Genomic DNA, 18,339 nt, shown 5'->3' with positions numbered 1-18,339 from the left:
ACTATAATTACCCTATTATTATTTTTACACTCTTCTGCAAATTGTGCACATGTTTGCTCCTCAATTTCTTGCTGACTATCCGGGGTCCTATAGTAAACACCTAGCAATGTGGCTCTCCAGGAATCTAAAACCCTCCCTCCTGCACCAACTCTTAAACCATGTATTCATCTGTGCTATTCTCCTATTTCTATACACGCTAGAACATGGCACTGGGAGTAATCCAGAGATTATAACCTGAGAGGTCCTGCTTTTTAGTCTACAGCCAAGCTCCCTGAATTCCTGATACAAGACCACATCCCTCTTGAGGACTGTGTACCGGACGTTATAGGGGAGGACCAGACAGGGGTTGTTAAGGGTAGGCAGCTGGGGGCCAATGTAAGAAGGTTACTCAATGTGATTATGATGCCCCCGGAAGGCAGGGAAGCTGAAGTGATGGTTGCAATGGACGCAGAAAAAGCGTTCCACCGGGTCGAGTGGGATTACTTATGGGAGGTGCTGGAGCAGTTTGGGTTTGGGAGGGGCTTTGTTGACTGGGTTAGACTGCTGCACCGGGCGCCGGTAGCTAGTGTACGGACAAATATGATGACGTCGGAATATTTCAGACTACACCGGGGGACGAGACAGGGATGTCCCCTCTCCCCACTGCTGTTTGCGCTGGTGATAAGAGCCGCTAGCAATTGCTCGGAGGGCCTCAAGGGGATGGAAGGGGTTGGTTCGGGGGGGCGGGGGGGCTGGCAGCACAGAGTCTTGTTGTATGCGGTTAACTTGCTGCTGTATGTCTCAGACCCAATGGAGGGGAGGGATGGGGGAAATTATGGGAATCCTAGGGGAATTCGGCCGGTTTTCGGGTTACAAGCTTAATAAGGGGAAGAGCGAGTTGTTTGTGGTTCAGGCGAGAGGTCAGGAGAGGCGACTAGTGGAACTGCCGTTCAAAGTGGTAGGGGACAGTTTTAGGTACTTGGGTATTCAGGAGGCGAGGGATTGGGATCAGCAACACAAATTTAACCTGGCCAGGTTGGTGGACCAGATGAAGAAGGATTTCCGGAGACGGATGCGCTCCCGTTGTCTCTGGCGGGTCGTGTGCAGTCGGTAAAAATGACGGTCCTCCCGAGGTTTCTCTTAGTTTTCCAGTGCCTCCCCATCTTCATCCCGCGGTCCTTTTTCAAGCGGATTAATAAGATTATTGTGGGCTTTGTGTGGGGGGGGGGGGGGGGGGGGGTAAGCCCCTGCGGGTGAAGAGGGCAATGCTCGAGTGGAATCGGGGAGATGATGGACTGGCGCTGCCGAATTACAGTAATTATTACTGGGCAGCTAACATAGCCATGGTGAGGAGGTGGCTGGTGGGGGGAGAGCCGACGTGGGTGCGCATGGAGGCGGCTTCGTGTAAGGGAACAAGTTTAGGGGCACTGGTGATGGCACCCGTGCCGTTCCCGCTGGGGCGGTACTCCACCAGTCCGGTGGTGGTGGCGGCCCTGAGAGTCTGGGGGCAGTGGAGGAGGCATGTGGGAGCAGAGGGGGCATCGGTGTGGTCCCCAATCTGCGGCAATCATAGGTTTGCCCCGGGGAGGATGGACGGGGGGTTCCGTATTTGGCGGAGAGCGGGGATAGAGAGGATGGGGGACTTGTTCTTGGAAGGTAGCTTCCCGAGTATGAGGGCGCTGGAGAAGAGGTTTGCACTGGCTGGGAGGGAATGATCTCCGATATTTACAGGTACGGGACTTTTTGCGGAGGCAGGTACCAACCTTTCCACGCCTGGCGTTAAGGGGGGATTCAGGACAGGGTGGTTTTTAGAGGATGGATAGGGAGGGGAGCGTCTCAGACATATACGCAGGAGACGCAGACCGAGGAGCTGAAGCATAAGTGGGAGGAGGAGCTGGGGGAAGAGATGGAGGAGGGCCTTTGGGCGGATGCGCTAGGAAGGGTCAATGCTACTGCAACATGTGCCAGGATCAGCCTGATCCAGTTCAAGGTTGTTTACCGGGCTCACATGACGGTGGCCCGGGTGAGCAGATTCTTTGGGGTGGAGAACAGGTGTGCGAAGTGTGCAGGGGGGCCAGCGAACCATGTCCACATGTTCTGGGCATGTCCAAAACTGAGGGGATTTTGGCAGGGATTTGCCGACACCATGTCCACGGTATTAAATACGAGGGTGGCAATGAGTCCGGAGGTGGCGATTTTTGGGGTATCGCAGAACCCGGGAATCCAGGAGGAGAAAGAGGCAGATATTCTGGCCTTTGCTTCCCTGGTAGCCCAGAGGCGTATATTGCTGGCGTGGAGGGACTCAAAGCCCCCGAAATTGGAGACCTCGCTTTCAGACATGGCAGGTTTCCTCTGCCTGGAGAAAATTAATTTTGCCATGAGAGGGTCTCAGCTGGGGTTCGCCCGGAGGTGGCAACCATTCGTCGACTTCCTCGCAGAGAACTAATCGTCAGCAGAAGCGGGTGGGGGCTAGGCTAGTGTAGGTTAGGGGGGTAAGTAATGGCCAGACCTGTGGGAGAGGGTGGCAGAATTTGCACTATGTATATATTTTTCTTGTTATTTATATTGTTGATTTTGTTGCTGTTAAAATGCCAAAGAAAATACCTCAATAAAATGTTTATTAAAAAAAGAAAGACCTCATCCCTCTTTTTACCTATGTCATTGCTGCCAACATGTACCATGTGTTATGGGACAGGGTTTAGAGAACCCCAAAGCGTATCATGGAGTTCCCCTGACCCACAACTTTTAATAGATTGTGGTATGGGGAGCACATGGCCCACTCTACAGGTGTGGTACAGCAGAAATGGAAAAGTATTTTTTAAAGCAAAACAATGTTTATTCTATAAACTCAAGTTAACCTTTTCAAAACATACAGTTGTTGCTAACTTTTGGTTGGTTCAATTTGCTGTTTTATAACCTTTGCTCTAGAGTCGTCAGCTATCTTTATGATACCGCCACGAGGTTCAAGTTCAAATACTGATCAGTAACTCAACACACCAATTAGTAAGATTCAAATCAAAACACATTTATTATACATAGTAAATCACAACTCATGCATAAACTCTACTTTCTAGACTATTCTCTATCACTAAAAGGCCTATACTTAGCTTCGGAATTGGCCCACCCAGTCAGGGGAACAAATGGCCTTTCATTCGATCTGAGTCAAAAGCTGGTATGAACTGGTAGCTAGGAGCGCCTATCTCGTAGCGTGCGTTGACTGGAGACTTACTTGGTTGATGCGGCAGCTTGGGCAGTTCACTCTCAAGGATTAATTTGCTGCTGAGTGACTCTGCCAAGAAGGACGATTTGAACTTGGGGACTCTACTTTATAGTCCCCAGGGGCTTCCCGCCCTTCGGGACTGCGTCCCGATCACTTGGATCGATTTCTCCAATATGGGAGTTGTTCCCTGATCGCTGGGCGGTCTCTGAGTGTCCGTTGGCCTTCCTTTGTCTTGGCTCCTGCTGGCGCCGAGGAGTCTGGCTTGGCCTTATTCACCTTAAGTGTTTCAATTGTGCCCAGGGATCGCTCATTAATATGCAGATGACTGCTGGTTTCAGTGCTTCCTGGGCTTTTGCAAGTTCTAATACACAGGATTTCTGCACTTGCTAGTTTTTTGCCTGTGTTGGCTGAATTTCCCTGCAGCCTTTGCAGATCTCCATTTTAAGTCGGGAAGTGGCCAACCCTGGTAGCTACACAGTGAACATCTTAGCAACCATTAATTCAAATACAACCCCCAAAGAATACAACACTAATTAATCCTTTAACTTCCCAAACAACATCCAGAAGACAGAAGAAACACCTTTCAACAGAAGCACATTAAGTTTACATTCACTACTGAGAACATTTATAATTCTAAATTCACCAAATGATCAAGAGATAGTCTTTTGATGGCAGAGAGAACAGCTGTACACCTGCTTGGTCTGGTTTCAGCTCCAACACTGAAAACGAAACTAATACACACCCTGCAGCAAACAGCCTAAAATGAAAGTAAAAAGCTGACAGCCAGCCCAGCTGCACCCACTCTCTGATATCACTGCAGTAGTAAACATCCATTTCTTAAAGGTACTCTCACTACAGATATTTATATACACACCCATTTATAAACACCCATTTCTGAAAGGTACTCTCACATGACACACAACCTCTGTCTTTTCATCCACCCATTTCAGGATGTAGGGCAGAATCTTCCCAAAATTTGTGAGTGTCAGGCTCTGATTGAAAACCGGCATGTTTCTCTCCAGAAACACAGTTGAGCTTTCAGATCAGATTTTCTTAGTGCACGTTGTCACTCTGGCAGGGTGGGGCTATTTTTAAAGGGCATGATCTGCATTTAAAATAAATTCTCCCAACCCACTCTCGACTTAAGAGGACCAATGCTACACCTTTGCAACCCCCCCCCCCCGCACCATGGAGGTATGGGGGGGGGGTGCACCCCCCACCCCATTGTCACCGGGGTTTTCTTCTCTCCCTGCCTCCACACATAAGGGGAGCATCCCCTTTCCCTCCCCAAATGGAGGAGGGTTACGCCCGGTAGTGCGCACTTGGCACTACTCACTTCAGTCCCCCACCAGGGTGTCAGGGGGCCATGCTCAGCCTTGACCCTCACCCTCCAGGGACATCCTCATTTTGAAAACCAGTAGTACTTTGTGCTGGCGCGATTTCACACAGCAAAGTGGGGGAGGATCCATCGTGGGTGGACAATACGGTGTAAAGCCATTTAAATTTATTCAAATGAATGGAAATCAAGTTCATGCCTTTTCTGGGCATGACCCTGATTACATCGGTAGGGGATGGGCAAGATCTCTAACCAAAACCTTGCCAGCTCAAATCTCGTTTTGGTCCTCTCGTGAGAATTAGCTGCCATAACAAAATTTGCGGCCACAGCGAACGGGGCCTCTAGATCTCACCCATGTTGTTACACCAGTGCCTCGGCTCCCTATGCATAGAAGATTCCTACATCACATTTAGCCCAAGATTGGGATTTACAGATTATTGTTCAATTTATTAATTTACATACATACATGGGCAATAAAATACTGAGCTTTTCCCATTTCTTCATTTTTCATCATCCTTAGTTGTTACTCTTTTAGAAACAATATTATAGAACTGACTTACAAACGTATACGTTCCTCTATGAGTGCAGTGTAATTTTCACAGCCTTCTTCATCGTCCCAGTCTCTCCATAGAAAGTCATAAAAGAATCTGAAAAATAACATAACAAAAGTATAACTGTAATTAACAATCTGTGGAAATTAATGTGTTTATTAATGTGGAAAAGCTTATTTTTGTATTTACCGAACATTTTCCAGAGCTTGAGCAATGCTACATACAGCAGAATCCTGATCATCTATCGGATAAACTTCCAACAATGGAACACAGTGATCTAACTCATCCAAAACTTCCTCAACAAGTTCCCTTGGCAAATTAGCGATATTAGAAGAATAAGGTTCTATAATTGATACAGTAGCTCTCAGATGAGAAGATTGGCTCTGTCGAGGCCTGCATGTAACCTAAAAAGCATTACAGACAACATAAAATGTTAGATTGTCCAGAATTACTATGACCTTCATCATTCATTTAAAAGGTGTAAGCTCTGTATATAAAAAGAATATTACCATCATCTCACAAGAGAAAAATACTTGAAGGTACCGTTCCTTCAAAAGCTTTTGTTGACAGCATACTTTTAGAAGTTAAGTAACTGAAAGAGCATGAAAACATAACACACTAAACATTAAGTAACTCCTAGCCATGTCAGAACAGAAAGTGAAATGAGAGGTAGACTGCAAAGAAGCTTTCTATATGGAGGCTAAACTTCTTTCAAAATGTGAGGAAGACTGCATCTAAAGCAGACAATCCAACAGTTCCTGATTCACTTGTTAATTCAACCTCCACAAAGTTGAGTACATTATAGTACTAAAACAACTGGCACTCTGTAGACCTTCTTCTGCAGACTAGCTGAAGCTCAGCTTTTCTGATGTGACCCTTTATCTCTCCATCACAAAGACTACCCTACTGTAAAATTACCTGCCTTCATTCCTGCAGATGGAACTTTCATCCATGCTCTTGTTACATCCAGACTACACTATTCCAATGCTTTCCTGAATAGCCTCCCATTTTCCACCTTGATAAACTTGAGCTGCTCTATATTTCTGCTGCCTACATTCTAACCTATACCAAGATCTACTGAACCATCACGTACACCTAAATCTAAAATTCTCATTCTTTTGTTCAAATCCCTTCTATTGTTTGATCCCTATTTTGTAACCTTCTCAAATCCTATAACCCTCCAAGGGCTCTGCATTCCTCCAACTGTGGACTCACATCAACATTGCTGGTTGTGTCATATGCCCTAAACTCTGTAATTCTATCTGTATGCCTCTTTACCTCTTGATTTCTACCCCCCGCCCCCCCACCATACCTCTTCGTCCAATCTTCATTGTCCCAATATTTCCTTCTGTTTTGGTGTCAATTGCTCAAGTATTTGTTATGAGCTGCCATATGAAAACATTAATGGTCTCAAGCAACGAGGTTCATATTAGTTTAGCTAAGTAAACACTGCATGTATGACTGAGCTGTAACCCAGCCAGTTGGAAGCCAATTTGCCAGAAAATAAAACTAGAATATACAGTTCCCATCACAATTGCTATGTGCTGCTTATTGATGATTTGAAGTCCAATCCATGAAATGGATAAACACTGGCTGGTCTCCTTCTTTATTTAAAAAAAAACATTTTATTAAGGCATTTATGATTTTATAATAACAGTAAACGGTACAAATACAAATATAAACATAGTGCAAAGACCACCCCCCACCCCTGCTGACAGTTAGTTTTCTCCAAAGTCGACAAACGGCTGCCACCTCTGGACAAATCCTAGCATTGACTCTCTTAGGGCGAACTTTATTTTCTCAAGTCTGAGAAACCAAGCCACGTCACTAAGCCAGATCTCTGAATTTGGGGGCTTCGAGTCCATCTACGCTAACAATATCCGTCTCCGGGCTACCAAGGAGGCAAAGGCCAAGGCGTCAGCCTCTCTCACCCCCTGGACTCCCGGATCTTCCGACACGCCGAAAACCGCCACCTCTGGACTCGGCACCACCCTTGTTTTTAACACCGTGGACATGACATCTGTAAAACCCTGCCAAAATCCCCTAAGCGTCAGACATGCTCAAAACATATGGACATGGTTTGCTGGTCCTCCCGCACATCTCGCACACCTGTCCTCTATCTGAAAAAATTTGCTCATCCGGGCCACCGTCATGTGTGCCCAGTGAACGACCTTAAACTGAATCAGGTTGAGCCTGGTACATGATGAGGACGTGTTGACTCTGTTTAACGCATTCGCCCAAAGACCTATCTCCTCCCCTAGCTGGCCGGTCTCCTTCTTGACCAGTTGATAGCCTTTGACACAGTTCAGCATACCATCCTCTTCCAACACTTCTCCACTGGATCACTGCATACACACTCTACCTGCAGGATAACAGTATCTTCTGCGGACCCTTCCGTCTTGTGCTCCCTGCTGGTCCTGCACTCCCCTTTGCCTCTCCTACCATAGGTCGCTCCCACCAACAGAAATACAGATGGGGTGGACTTCCGGTTGCGGCTATGCCTAGGTAGGTCGCACGTTCGGCAGCTCCCGCCGGGAACTGACTTTTGGGCTCTTCAGAGAGGCCCCAACGGCAATTGTTCGACGGCTTCTAGTGTGGGAAGGTGTCAGCAAGGTTCCCCGACACGAAATGGATTGGACCAGGAGTGGAGCGGTTATAAAAGTGATCCTGGTGCAGCGGAAAGTGCGAGGGAGGAAAAGCAAGATGGCAGCGGGTGGAGACCAAGCAGCGTGGGCGCAGTGGTCGCAGGAGCAGCAGGAGTTTCTTAAACGCTGCTTTGCGGAGCTGAGGACAGAAATGCTGGCGCCAATGAAGGTGACGATTGAGAAGCTTGTGGAGACCCAGAAGGCCCAAGGTGCGGCGATCCGGGAGGTGCGGCAAAAAGTCTCGGAGAACGAGGACGAGATCTTGGGCCTGGCCGTGAAGGTGGATGCGCACGAGGCGCTGCACAAGAGGTGGCAGGAAAAATTTGAGGACGGGGAGAATAGGTCGAGGAGGAAGAATCTTCGGATTCTGGGTCTCCCTGAAGGAATGGAGGGGCCTGATGCCGGGGCATATATGAGCACGAATGCTCAATTCGCTGATGGGCACGGGAGCTTTCCCGAGGCTCCTGGAGCTGGATGGGGCTCATCGGGTCCTGGCAAGGAGACCCAAAGCCAACGAGCCACCAAGGGCTGTAGTGGTGAGGTTCCACCGCTTTATGGACAGAGAGTGTGTCCTGAGATGGGCCAAAAAAGAGCGGAGCAGCAGGTGGGAGAACACGGAGATCCGTGTTTATCAGGACTGGAGTGCGGTGGTGGCTAAGAAGAGGGCTGGTTTTAACTGGGCTAAGGCGGTGCTCCATCGGAAGGGGGAGAAGTTCGGGATGCTGCAGCCAGCGCGATTGTGGGTCACATTCCAAGATCGCCACCACTATTTTGAAACGCCTGATAAGGCATGGAACTTTATCCAGACTGAAAAGTTGGACTCAAACTGAGGGTCTGTTGTGGGGGATGTTTACTGTGTTTACTGCGTTTGGAGAATGTTCTTTTTGTTTTGGTGCTGGGTGGGGATGGGTGAATGGATTTGATATGGGGGCTGTGGGAGAGTGTGGGCATTGGTGTTGGAGGGGCAGGGCCCCGCGGAGGAAGAGGGGGGGTGGAGGCCCGGGGATGAGGAGTTGGGGTAAGGCCGCAAAAAGGAGCTGCGCCAGAGGGGGTGGGGCCAGCTCAGGAAAGCGCGGGCTTTCTCCCACGTTAGGGAAGGATGGGGGTGGGGCCGAGGGGGAAGGGCGGTGCTGGAGAGGAGAGCACACTGACTGCCAAGGGGTGGGAGGATTCTCACACTGGGGGGTCGATGGAATGGCGGGAGAGGCCGGGGTCAGCAGGAGTCAGCTGACTTACGGGAGTGTCATGGGGGAGCAAAATGGCTAGATGAGGATCTAGCGGGGGGGAGGGGTGGAACTGGGTTGCTGCTGCATTGGCCAAAGGGGAGCTGGAAGTAGGAGAGGTAGTCGGGGCGGGGGTCTGCCGCCTGGGGGACTGGAGGGTGCGGGAGGCGCGGGCACGTAGCTTGCCTAGAAAAGGAGATGGCTAGTGGGCAGGGAGGGAGGGGGCCGGTAGCCCCCTGATCCGGCTGATAACTTGGAATGTGAGGGGCCTGAACGGGCCGGTCAAGAGGGCCCGGGTGTTCGCGCACTTAAAGGGACTGAAGGCAGACGTGGTTATGCTCCAGGAGACACATCTGAAGGTGGCAGATCAGGTTAGGCTGAGAAAGAGATGGGTAGGGCAGGTCTTTCACCTTCTTCAGTGTTTCCCTCCCTACCCACTCCTCTAACCAAAAAAACAAACAACTGCTGTAAAGATCAAGAGGAACGCTCGAGGGCAGGTAGAAGTAGAAAGAAGTTGAACCGTGAAGTCACAGCCTGCAGGTAAGGGATTGGCTGATCACTGGTAAGTAGTTTTTCTTTTATTTTCCCTCAGGTGTTATCGTGCGGGGTGCAGAGGTTGCTGAGTGAGTGCTTGCTGAGAAGGGGAGTGAATAACAGGTAAGCTCTTTCTTTCCTTTTCTTTTTTAATCTAGAGGGGATGGCAGGGAAGGTACCGCAATGATCCTCCTGCAAAATATTTGAGGTGAGGGACGCCGTCAGTCTCCGTACTGATTTCATCTGTGGGAAGTGCACCCATCTCCAGCTCCTCAGGAACCGCGTTAGGGAACTGGAGCTGGAGCTGGATGAACTTCGGATCATTCGGGAGGCAGAGGTGGTCATAGATAGAAGCTTCAGGGATGTAGTTACTCCGAAGAATAAAGATAGATGGGTGGCGGTGAGAGGGCCTGGGAGGAAGCAGTCAGTACAGGGATCCCCTGTGGTCGTTCCCCTTCGTAACAAGTATACCGCTTTGGATACTGTTGGTGGGGGGGGACTTACCAGGGGTAAGCCATGGGTACAGGTCTCTGGCACAGAGTCTGTCCCTGTTGCTCAGAAGGGAAGGGGGAGAGGAGTAGAGCATTAGTCATTGGAGACTCCATAGTTAGGGGGATAGATAGGAGATTCTGTGGGAACGAGAGAGACTTGCGGTTGGTGTGTTGCCTCCCGGGTGCCAGGGTGCGTGATGTCTCGGATCGTGTTTTCGGGATCCTTAAGGGGGAGGGGGAGCAGACCCAAGTCGTGGTCCACATAGGTACCAACGACATAGGTAGGAAAAGGGATAGGGATGTAAGGCAGGAATTCAGGGAGCTAGGGTGGAAACATAGATCTAGGACAAACAGAGTTATTATCTCTGGGTTGTTACCCGTGCCACGTGATAGCGAGATGAGGAATAGGGAGAGAGAGGAGTTGAACACGTGGCTGCAGGGATGGTGCAGGAGGGAGGGTTTCAGATTTCTGGATAATTGGGGCTCATTCTGAGGTCGGTGGGACCTCTACAAACGGGATGGTCTACACCTGGACCAGAGGGGTACCAATATCCTGGGGGGGGAAATTTGCTAATGCTCTTCGGGAGGGTTTAAACTAGTTCATCAGGGGCTTGGGAACCTGAATTGTAGCTCCAGTATACAGGAGGTTGAGAGTAGTGCGGTCATGAGTAAGGTTTCAAAGTTGCAGGAGTACCGGCAGGCAGGAAGGTGGTTTAAAGTGTGTCTTCTTCAATGCCAGGAGCATCCGGAATAAGGTGGGTGAACTTGTGGCATGGGTTGGTACCTGGGACTTCGATGTTGTGGCCATTTCGGAGACATGGATAGAGCAGGGACAGGAATGGTTGTTGCAGGTGCCGGGGTTTAGATATTTCAGTAAGCTCAGGGAAGGTGGTAAAAGAGGGGGAGGGGTGGCATTGTTAGTCAAGGACAGTATTACGGTGGCAGAAAGGACGTTTGATGAGGATTCGTCTACTGAGGTAGTATGGGCAGAGGTTAGAAACAGGAAAGGAGAGGTCACCCTGTTAGGAGTTTTCTATAGGCCTCCGAAAAGTTCCAGAGATGTAGAGGAAAGGATTGCAAAGATGATTCTGGATAGGAGCGAAAGCAACAGGGTAGTTGTTATGGGAGACTTTAACTTTCCAAATATTGACTGGAAACGCTATAGTTCGAGTACTTTAGATGGGTCCGTTTTTGGCCAATGTGGGCAGGAGGGTTTCCTGACACAGTATGTAGATAGGCCAACGAGAGGCGAGGCCATATTGGATTTGGTACTGGGTAATGAACCAGGACAGGTGTTAGATTTGGAGGTAGGTGAGCACTTTGGTGATAGTGACCTGCTGGGCCCGTTGCTAGTGAGGACTTTTAATAAGGCGAGGGAGGGAGGGGCCTTGCCCCCGACAATGTCCAGGGCGCTGATTTCTTTGATGTTGAAGCGGGACAAGGATCCATTGCAATGTAGGTCGTATAGACCAATCTCGCTCCTCAATGTTGACGCTAAGTTGCTGGCGAAGGTGCTGGCTACGAGAATTAAGGACTGTGTCCCGGGGGTGATTCATGAGGACCAGACGGGATTTATGAAGGGTAGGCAGCGAAATACAAATGTGCGGAGGCTCCTCAATGTGATTATGATGCCCTCGGTGGAGGGGGAAGCGGAGGTAGAGGCAGCTATGGACGCGGAGAAGGCCTTTGATCAAGTGGAGTGGGAGTATCTGTGGCAAGTGTTGCGGAGGTTTGGGGTGGGGGTAATCAGTTGGGTCAGGCTGCTATATAGAGCCCCGGTGACGAGTGTGGCTACGAACCGGCGGAGGTCGGAGTACCTTCGGCTGTACCGGGGGACGAGGCAGGGGTGCCCCTTATCTCCCTTGTTGTTTGCACTGGCAATTGAGCCGCAGGCCATGGCACTGAGTGAGTCCAGGAAATGGAGGGGATTGGTCCGGGGGGGGAGAGGAACACCGGGTATCGTTGTATGCCAATGACCTGTTGTTGTATGTTGCGGATCCAGTGGAGGGGATGGCGGAGGTCATGCGGATCCTTAGGGAGTTTGGGGACTTTTCGGGGTACAAACTCAACATAGGGAAGAGTGAGCTCTTTGTGGTGCGTTCAGGGGACCAGGGAAGGGGGATAGACGAGCTACCGCTGAAGAGGGCGGAAAGGAGCTTTCGGTACCTAGGAATCCAAGTAGCTCAATTTGGCGCGGTTGGTGGAGCAGATGGAGGAGGATTTTAAAAGATGGGATATGCTGCCACGCTCACCAGCGGGTAGGGTGCAGTCGGTCAAAATGACGGTCCTCCCGAGGTTTCTCTTTGTGTTCCCGTGCCTGCCCATTTTGATCCCCAAGGCCTTTTTCAAACGGGTAAGCAGGAGCATCATGGGCGAATAAGACCCCGAGGGTGAAGAGTGTGTTTCTGGAGCGTAGCAGGGACGGGGGGGCTGGCGCTGCCGAATTTGTGTGGCTATTATTGGGCAGCCAATGTGGCGAAGATCCGTAAGTGGGTAATGGAGGGAGAGGGGGCAGCGTGGAAGAGGCGAGAGATGGCGTCCTGTGTGGGGACGAGCCTGGGGACGCTGGTGACGGCACCGTTGCTGCTCTTGCCGACAAGGTACACCACGAGCCCAGTGGTGGCGGCGACGCTGAAGATCTGGGGGCAGTGGAGGCGACACAGGGGCGAGGTGGGAGCCTCGGTTTGGTCCTCGATTCGGGAGAACCATCGGTTCGTCCCGGGAAGGATAGATGGGGGTTTTCGGAGCTGGCATCGGGCAGGGATTAGAAGAATGGGGGACCTGTTCATCGATGGGACATTTGCGAGCCTAGGGCGCTGGAGGAGAAGTTTGGGCTACCCCGGGAAATGCGTTCAGGTCCATGCAAGTGAGGGCGTTTGTGAGGCAGCAGGTGAGGGTATTCCCGCTGCTTCCGGCACGTGGGATTCGGGACAGGGTGATTTCGGGTGTATGGATTGGAGAAGGCAAGGTTTCGGTGATTTACCAGGAGCTGAAGGAAGAGGAGGAGGCCTCGGTGGAGGATTTAAAGGGCAAGTGGGAGGAGGAGCTCGGGGAGGAGATAGATGAGGGTCTGTGGGCTGATGCCCTGAGTAGGGTTAATTTTTCCTCCACTTGCGCCAGGCTCAGCCTAATACAGTTCAAAGTTACTCACAGAGCGCATATGACAGGGGCGAGGTTGAGTAGGTTCTTTGGGACGGAGGACAGATGTGGGAGGTGCTCGGGGAGCCCAGCAAATCACGTCCATATGTTCTGGTCGTGCCCGGCGCTGGATGGGTTTTGGAGGGGTTTTGCGAGGACTATGTCCAAGGTGGTGAACGCCCCGGTCAAGCCGAGCTGGGATTAGCATTATTTGGGGTATCGGACGAGCCAGGAGTGCAGGAGGTGAAAGAGGCCGGTATTCTGGCCTTTGCATCCCTGGTAGCCCGGCGGAGGATTTTGCTTCTATGGAAAGATGCAAAGCCCCCTAGTGTGGAAGCTTGGATCAATGACATGGCAGGATTCATCAAGCTGGAGAGGATCAAGTTTGCCTTGCGAGGGTCTGTGCAGGGGTTCCTCAGGCGGTGGCAACCGTTCCTAGACTATCTCGCGGAGCGTTAGGAGGAGGTCAGCAGCAGCAGCCCAGGGGAGGGGGGGGGGGGATCTTTTGGGGTGGCGTTTGGGTGAAGGTGTTTATTTTTTCCCTATTTGTGTTTTTAAATGTTACATGGGGGGTTATTGTATTTGGGGGAAATCCGATGTATAATTTCTGCTTGTTGTGTTCTTGTTTTTTTCTTCTTGTTGGGCGGCGGGGGGGGGGGGGGGGGAAGTTTGTTGAAAATTTGTTGAAAAATTTGAATAAATATATTTTTTTTTTTTTAAATACAAATGGCACTGTTTCGTGCACTGGAAGGTGCACTCAATAGAAATCTTCCAAGAGTCGGAAAAACAAAAGGGTCCTCAAGAAAAGCTACCAATGCAGAGTTCAACAGAAACCACAGGAAATACAATGGATATATAAGCTATAGACCAGTAGCAAACTCTTAACTGAACTCCGAACAACTCACACTGCCAATTCTCCGGTCTGCTTTAATCCCACCCTTGGATAAGAAATCCAACAAAATGAATGGCCGCCTGTCATGTTGCACTTATGATGAGTGCGAAATCATGCGGGCAACGGGAAATTCTGTTCAATTGCCTTCTTAACGGGCTTAATTACCCGTTTAATTATTCACGGACACGCTTCCAACCCCCGCATGCACCTGCTGATCATAATATTCTGAGAGGTGGCAAAGATGTCAGGGTATGTGCCTGACATGTTCTTGCGTAATTTCATACTAGTTGGGATCGGGCTTCATAGCAAGCAATGTCAAATTCTGGCTTAGGTCTCTATTCATCCACATCCATTAGTGCCTTTGGAGCATGCAGTCCCATTTCCTATTTTGCCTCCCAATGTATTACTTCATATTCAATTACATCTGTCAAATATCTGCGAGCATTAAAATTTTGTTCATGGGGCAAACTCAGCATTTATTGCCCATCCAAGTGCCCTTGAGAAAGTGATGGGGAGCCACCAGCTTGAACTGCTGCAGTCTATGTGGTTTAGTTTACCTCACTGCTGTTAGCAAGGGAGTTCCAGGTTTTTGGCCCGGCAACAGTGAAGGAATGACGATATAGTTCCAAGTCCGGAGGTACGCAAATGTTGGAGGGAGCGAACCTTTAAGGTGGTGGATAAGCAACTGATCAGGTGGGCTGCTTTGCTTTGTTCAGGATGGTGTCAAGCTTCATGAATGTTGGAGCTGCATTCAGTTAGGTAAATGGGGAGCATTCCAACTGACTCCTAACATTTGTCTTGCAGATGTTGGGCAGGCTTTGAGGAGTCAGGAGGTGAGTTACTTGCCGCAGAATTGTCAGACTCTAATTTGCTCTTGCAACCACAGTATTTTTCGACAAAAGCTAACCCTCGAATTTTGATGTTCCGGGATTCAATAATGAATTCATTAAATGGCATGGGGAGATAATTTCATATTGAATATAGTCATTGTCTCAAAGGTGGGGCTCACTCCTTCTCTCCCTGGCGGGGAGAGTGCAGACAATCAAGGTGAACGTACTGCCAAGGTTCCTCTTCCTGTTTAGATCCATACCGATCCTCATCTCCAAGGTCTTTTTCCAAAATGTAGACAGTCCAATCATGGTGTTTGTATGGGGGGGCAAGAATCCGTGAATTCCCAAACTGACACTGCAAAGAAGGAAAATCAAAGGGGGCTTGGCTTTACCAAACCTACAATACTACCACTGGGCAGCAACGGTAGAAAGAGTGAGGGGATGGGTACAAGAACCCAGCACAAATTGGATACAAATGGAGGAGGCCTCCTGTAAAGGAACAACCCTCCGTGTCCTGACTACAGCAGCACTCCCATCCCCCTCAACAAGATACACAATGATCCCAGTGGTAGCAGCCACGCTGTGATCGTAGACCCAGCTGAGACAACATGTTGGGATATCTAAAATGTCCCCCATGGCCCCCATCTGCGGCAATCTACAAATACTACTTTCAAAGGATGGAGGCAGGACGGGGGCACACTGACGGTCGGGGACATCTACGTAGGGCACAGATCAGCGACACTGGACAAACTGATGGGGAAGTGGAAATTAGAAAAAGGACAGGAAATGAGACACCTCCAAATAAAACACTTTCCTCCGCAAAGAGATAGTAGGGTATCCCAGGGCCCCAGAAAACAAACTACTAGATAGGCACTGTGGTAGTATGCATTAGGGGTCATGTGGGACTGTGAAGCCGTGATGTCATTGGCTGACAGATCCCGGGTCCTGGTTGGCTGTTGACCTCTAGCTCCGCCCTGAAGGCGGAGTATAAGAACCAGGAGTTCTCCCCCGCAGGCCAGTCTGTTACTGAACTGCGGGGAACAAGTCACGCTTAATAAAGCCTCATCGACTTCATCTCTATTCGTCTCTCATGAGTCTTTGTGCGCTACAATTTATTAAGCGTGCTTAAAGGACTATGGAGCTCAGGATCATCCCGGAATGCCTGAGGATCAGCCCCCACGCAGTGAACTCAGCAGCAGTTTTCAAACACTGGCAGACTTGTTTCGAGGCCTACCTCAGAACGGCCCCCGGCCAGGTCACAGAAGACCAGAAACTACAGGTCCTGCAACCGAGGGTAAGCCCGGAAATTTTGCCTCTCATCGAAGACGCAGAGGATTTCCAGACGGCGTTCGCAGCACTAAAGAGCATCTATGTTCGCCCAGTGAACCAGATCTACGCACGCTACCAACTCGCAATGAGACGGCAAAGTCCTGGAGAATCGCTGGACGAATTCTACGCCGCGCTGCTAATTTTGGGACGGGCCTGCAGCTGCCCGCCGGTAAACGCGATTGAACACATGGACATGTTGATGCGCGATGCTTTTGTCGCAGGTATGAACTCTCCCCAAATCCGCCAAAGACTTTTGGAAAAAGAGTCGCTGGGACTCTCAGAGGCACGGGCCCTTGCAGCCTCCCTGGATGTAGCCGCGCGAAACGCCTGCGCGTACGGCCCCGACCGCGCGGCAGCCCCTTGGGCTCCGTGGACCCCCGTCGCGACAAACCCCCCCCCCACAGGCTTGCGCGGTTCAGACTCCAAGTCGTCCCGGGGGAGCCCGCTGCTATTTCTGCGGCCAGGCGAAACACCCCCGGCAGCGCTGCCCGGCCCGCGCAGCTCTTGCAAAGAGCCATTTTGTGGCTGTGTGCCGGTCCCGGGAGGTCGCCGCTGTCCCAGGAGAAGAAGCAGTCCTGCGCGTTTCTAACGCTCCCCAACCCCCCCAGTGCCCTATGTACGACCCGCAAGCGCAGCAATTTTGGGTCCCGGCCACCGCTGTCCCCGGAGAACAAGGAGTCCTGCGCGTTTCAAACGCTCCCCAACCCCCCCCCAGCGCCCCATGTGCGACCCGCAGGCGCCGCCATTTTGGGTCCCGGCCACCATGAGGGGAGGAGGGGCGCCGCCATTTTGGGACCCCCCAGCCCTGTGCGACGCATGGGGGCGGCCATTTTGTCCACCCCCGCCGCCATCTTGTGACCCCCCAGCCATGTGCGATGCATGGGGGCGGCCATTTTGTTCACCTCCGCCGCCATCTTGGACGGCAACAACGGACCCCAGTGTCGACGGCTCCACGGGGTTCGAGGAAGACGCTCAAGCACTACAATCACGTCTGGCCTCAATGACGCTGGACCAAGCACGGCCCCGGACGCTCCAGACGACGACAACAACGGTGCTGATAAACGGGCACGAGACACCATGCCTGCTCGACTCCGGGAGCACAGAAAGCTTCATCCACCCAGACATGGTAAGACGCTGTTTTTTGACCATCCGTCCCCGTGCGCAAAAGATTTCCCTAGCCGCAGGATCCCACTCCGTACAGATTAAAGGCTTCTGCATAGTAACCCTAACGGTGCAAGGGAGGGAGTTTAAAAGCTACAGGCTCTACGTCCTTCCCCAACTCTGCGCGCCCACATTACTGGGATTAGACTTCCAGTGCAATCTGCAGAGCCTAACCTTCCAATTCGCCGGCCCAATACCCCCACTCACTATCTGCGGCCTCGCAACCCTCAAGGTTGAGCCCCCATCCTTGTTTGCAAACCTTACCCCGGATTGCAAACCCGTCGCCACTAGGAGCAGACGGTACAGCGCCCAGGACCGGACATTCATTCGGTCCGAAGTCCAGCGGCTACTGAAGGAAGGCATAATCCAGGCCAGCAATAGTCCCTGGAGAGCACAGGTGGTAGTAGTAAAGACAGGGGAGAAGCAAAGGATGGTCATAGACTATAGCCAGACCATCAACAGGTACACACAAATAGATGCGTACCCTCTCCCCTGCATATCCGACATGGTCAATCGGATTGCCCAATATAAGGTCTTCTCCACCGTGGACCTCAAGTCCGCCTACCATCAGCTCCCCATCCGCCCAAGTGACCGCAAGTACACAGCCTTCGAGGCAGACGGGCGATTATACCACTTCCTAAGGGTCCCATTTGGCGTCACAAACGGGGTCTCGGTCTTCCAACGAGAGATGGACCGAATGGTTGATCAACACGGGTTGCAGGCCACGTTCCCGTATCTCGACAACGTAACCATCTGCAGCCACGATCAGCAGGACCACGACGCCAACCTCCAAAAATTCCTCCAGACCGCTAAAGCCTTGAACCTCACATACAACGAGGACAAGTGCGTTTTCAGCACAAACCGGCTAGCCATCTTGGGATATGTAGTGCGCAATGGGATAATAGGCCCCGACCCCGAACGCATGCGCCCCCTCATGGAATTTCCCCTCCCTCAATGCTCAAAAGCCCTAAAACGCTGCCTGGGGTTCTTTTCATATTACGCCCAGTGGG

General features: G+C 51.0%; 1 protein-coding gene across 1 annotated transcript in view; it reads right to left on the bottom strand.

Moving 5' to 3' along the window:
* Positions 1 to 18,339, bottom strand: part of LOC140426443 (testicular spindle-associated protein SHCBP1L-like) — a 294,116-nt gene that overhangs the window by 247,146 nt on the left and 28,631 nt on the right. The window contains exons 3-4 of the mRNA XM_072511238.1: positions 5,276 to 5,490; positions 5,096 to 5,182 (exon numbers count right to left, since the gene is read on the bottom strand). Of these exons, the coding sequence (XP_072367339.1) occupies positions 5,096 to 5,182; positions 5,276 to 5,490 (302 nt within the window). The remainder of the gene's footprint in view (positions 1 to 5,095; positions 5,183 to 5,275; positions 5,491 to 18,339) is intronic.

This window comes from Scyliorhinus torazame, chromosome 7 (assembly GCF_047496885.1).
Source record: "Scyliorhinus torazame isolate Kashiwa2021f chromosome 7, sScyTor2.1, whole genome shotgun sequence".
Classification (NCBI taxonomy): domain Eukaryota; kingdom Metazoa; phylum Chordata; class Chondrichthyes; order Carcharhiniformes; family Scyliorhinidae; genus Scyliorhinus; species Scyliorhinus torazame.
This window is presented reverse-complemented; position numbering and strand designations above follow the sequence as displayed.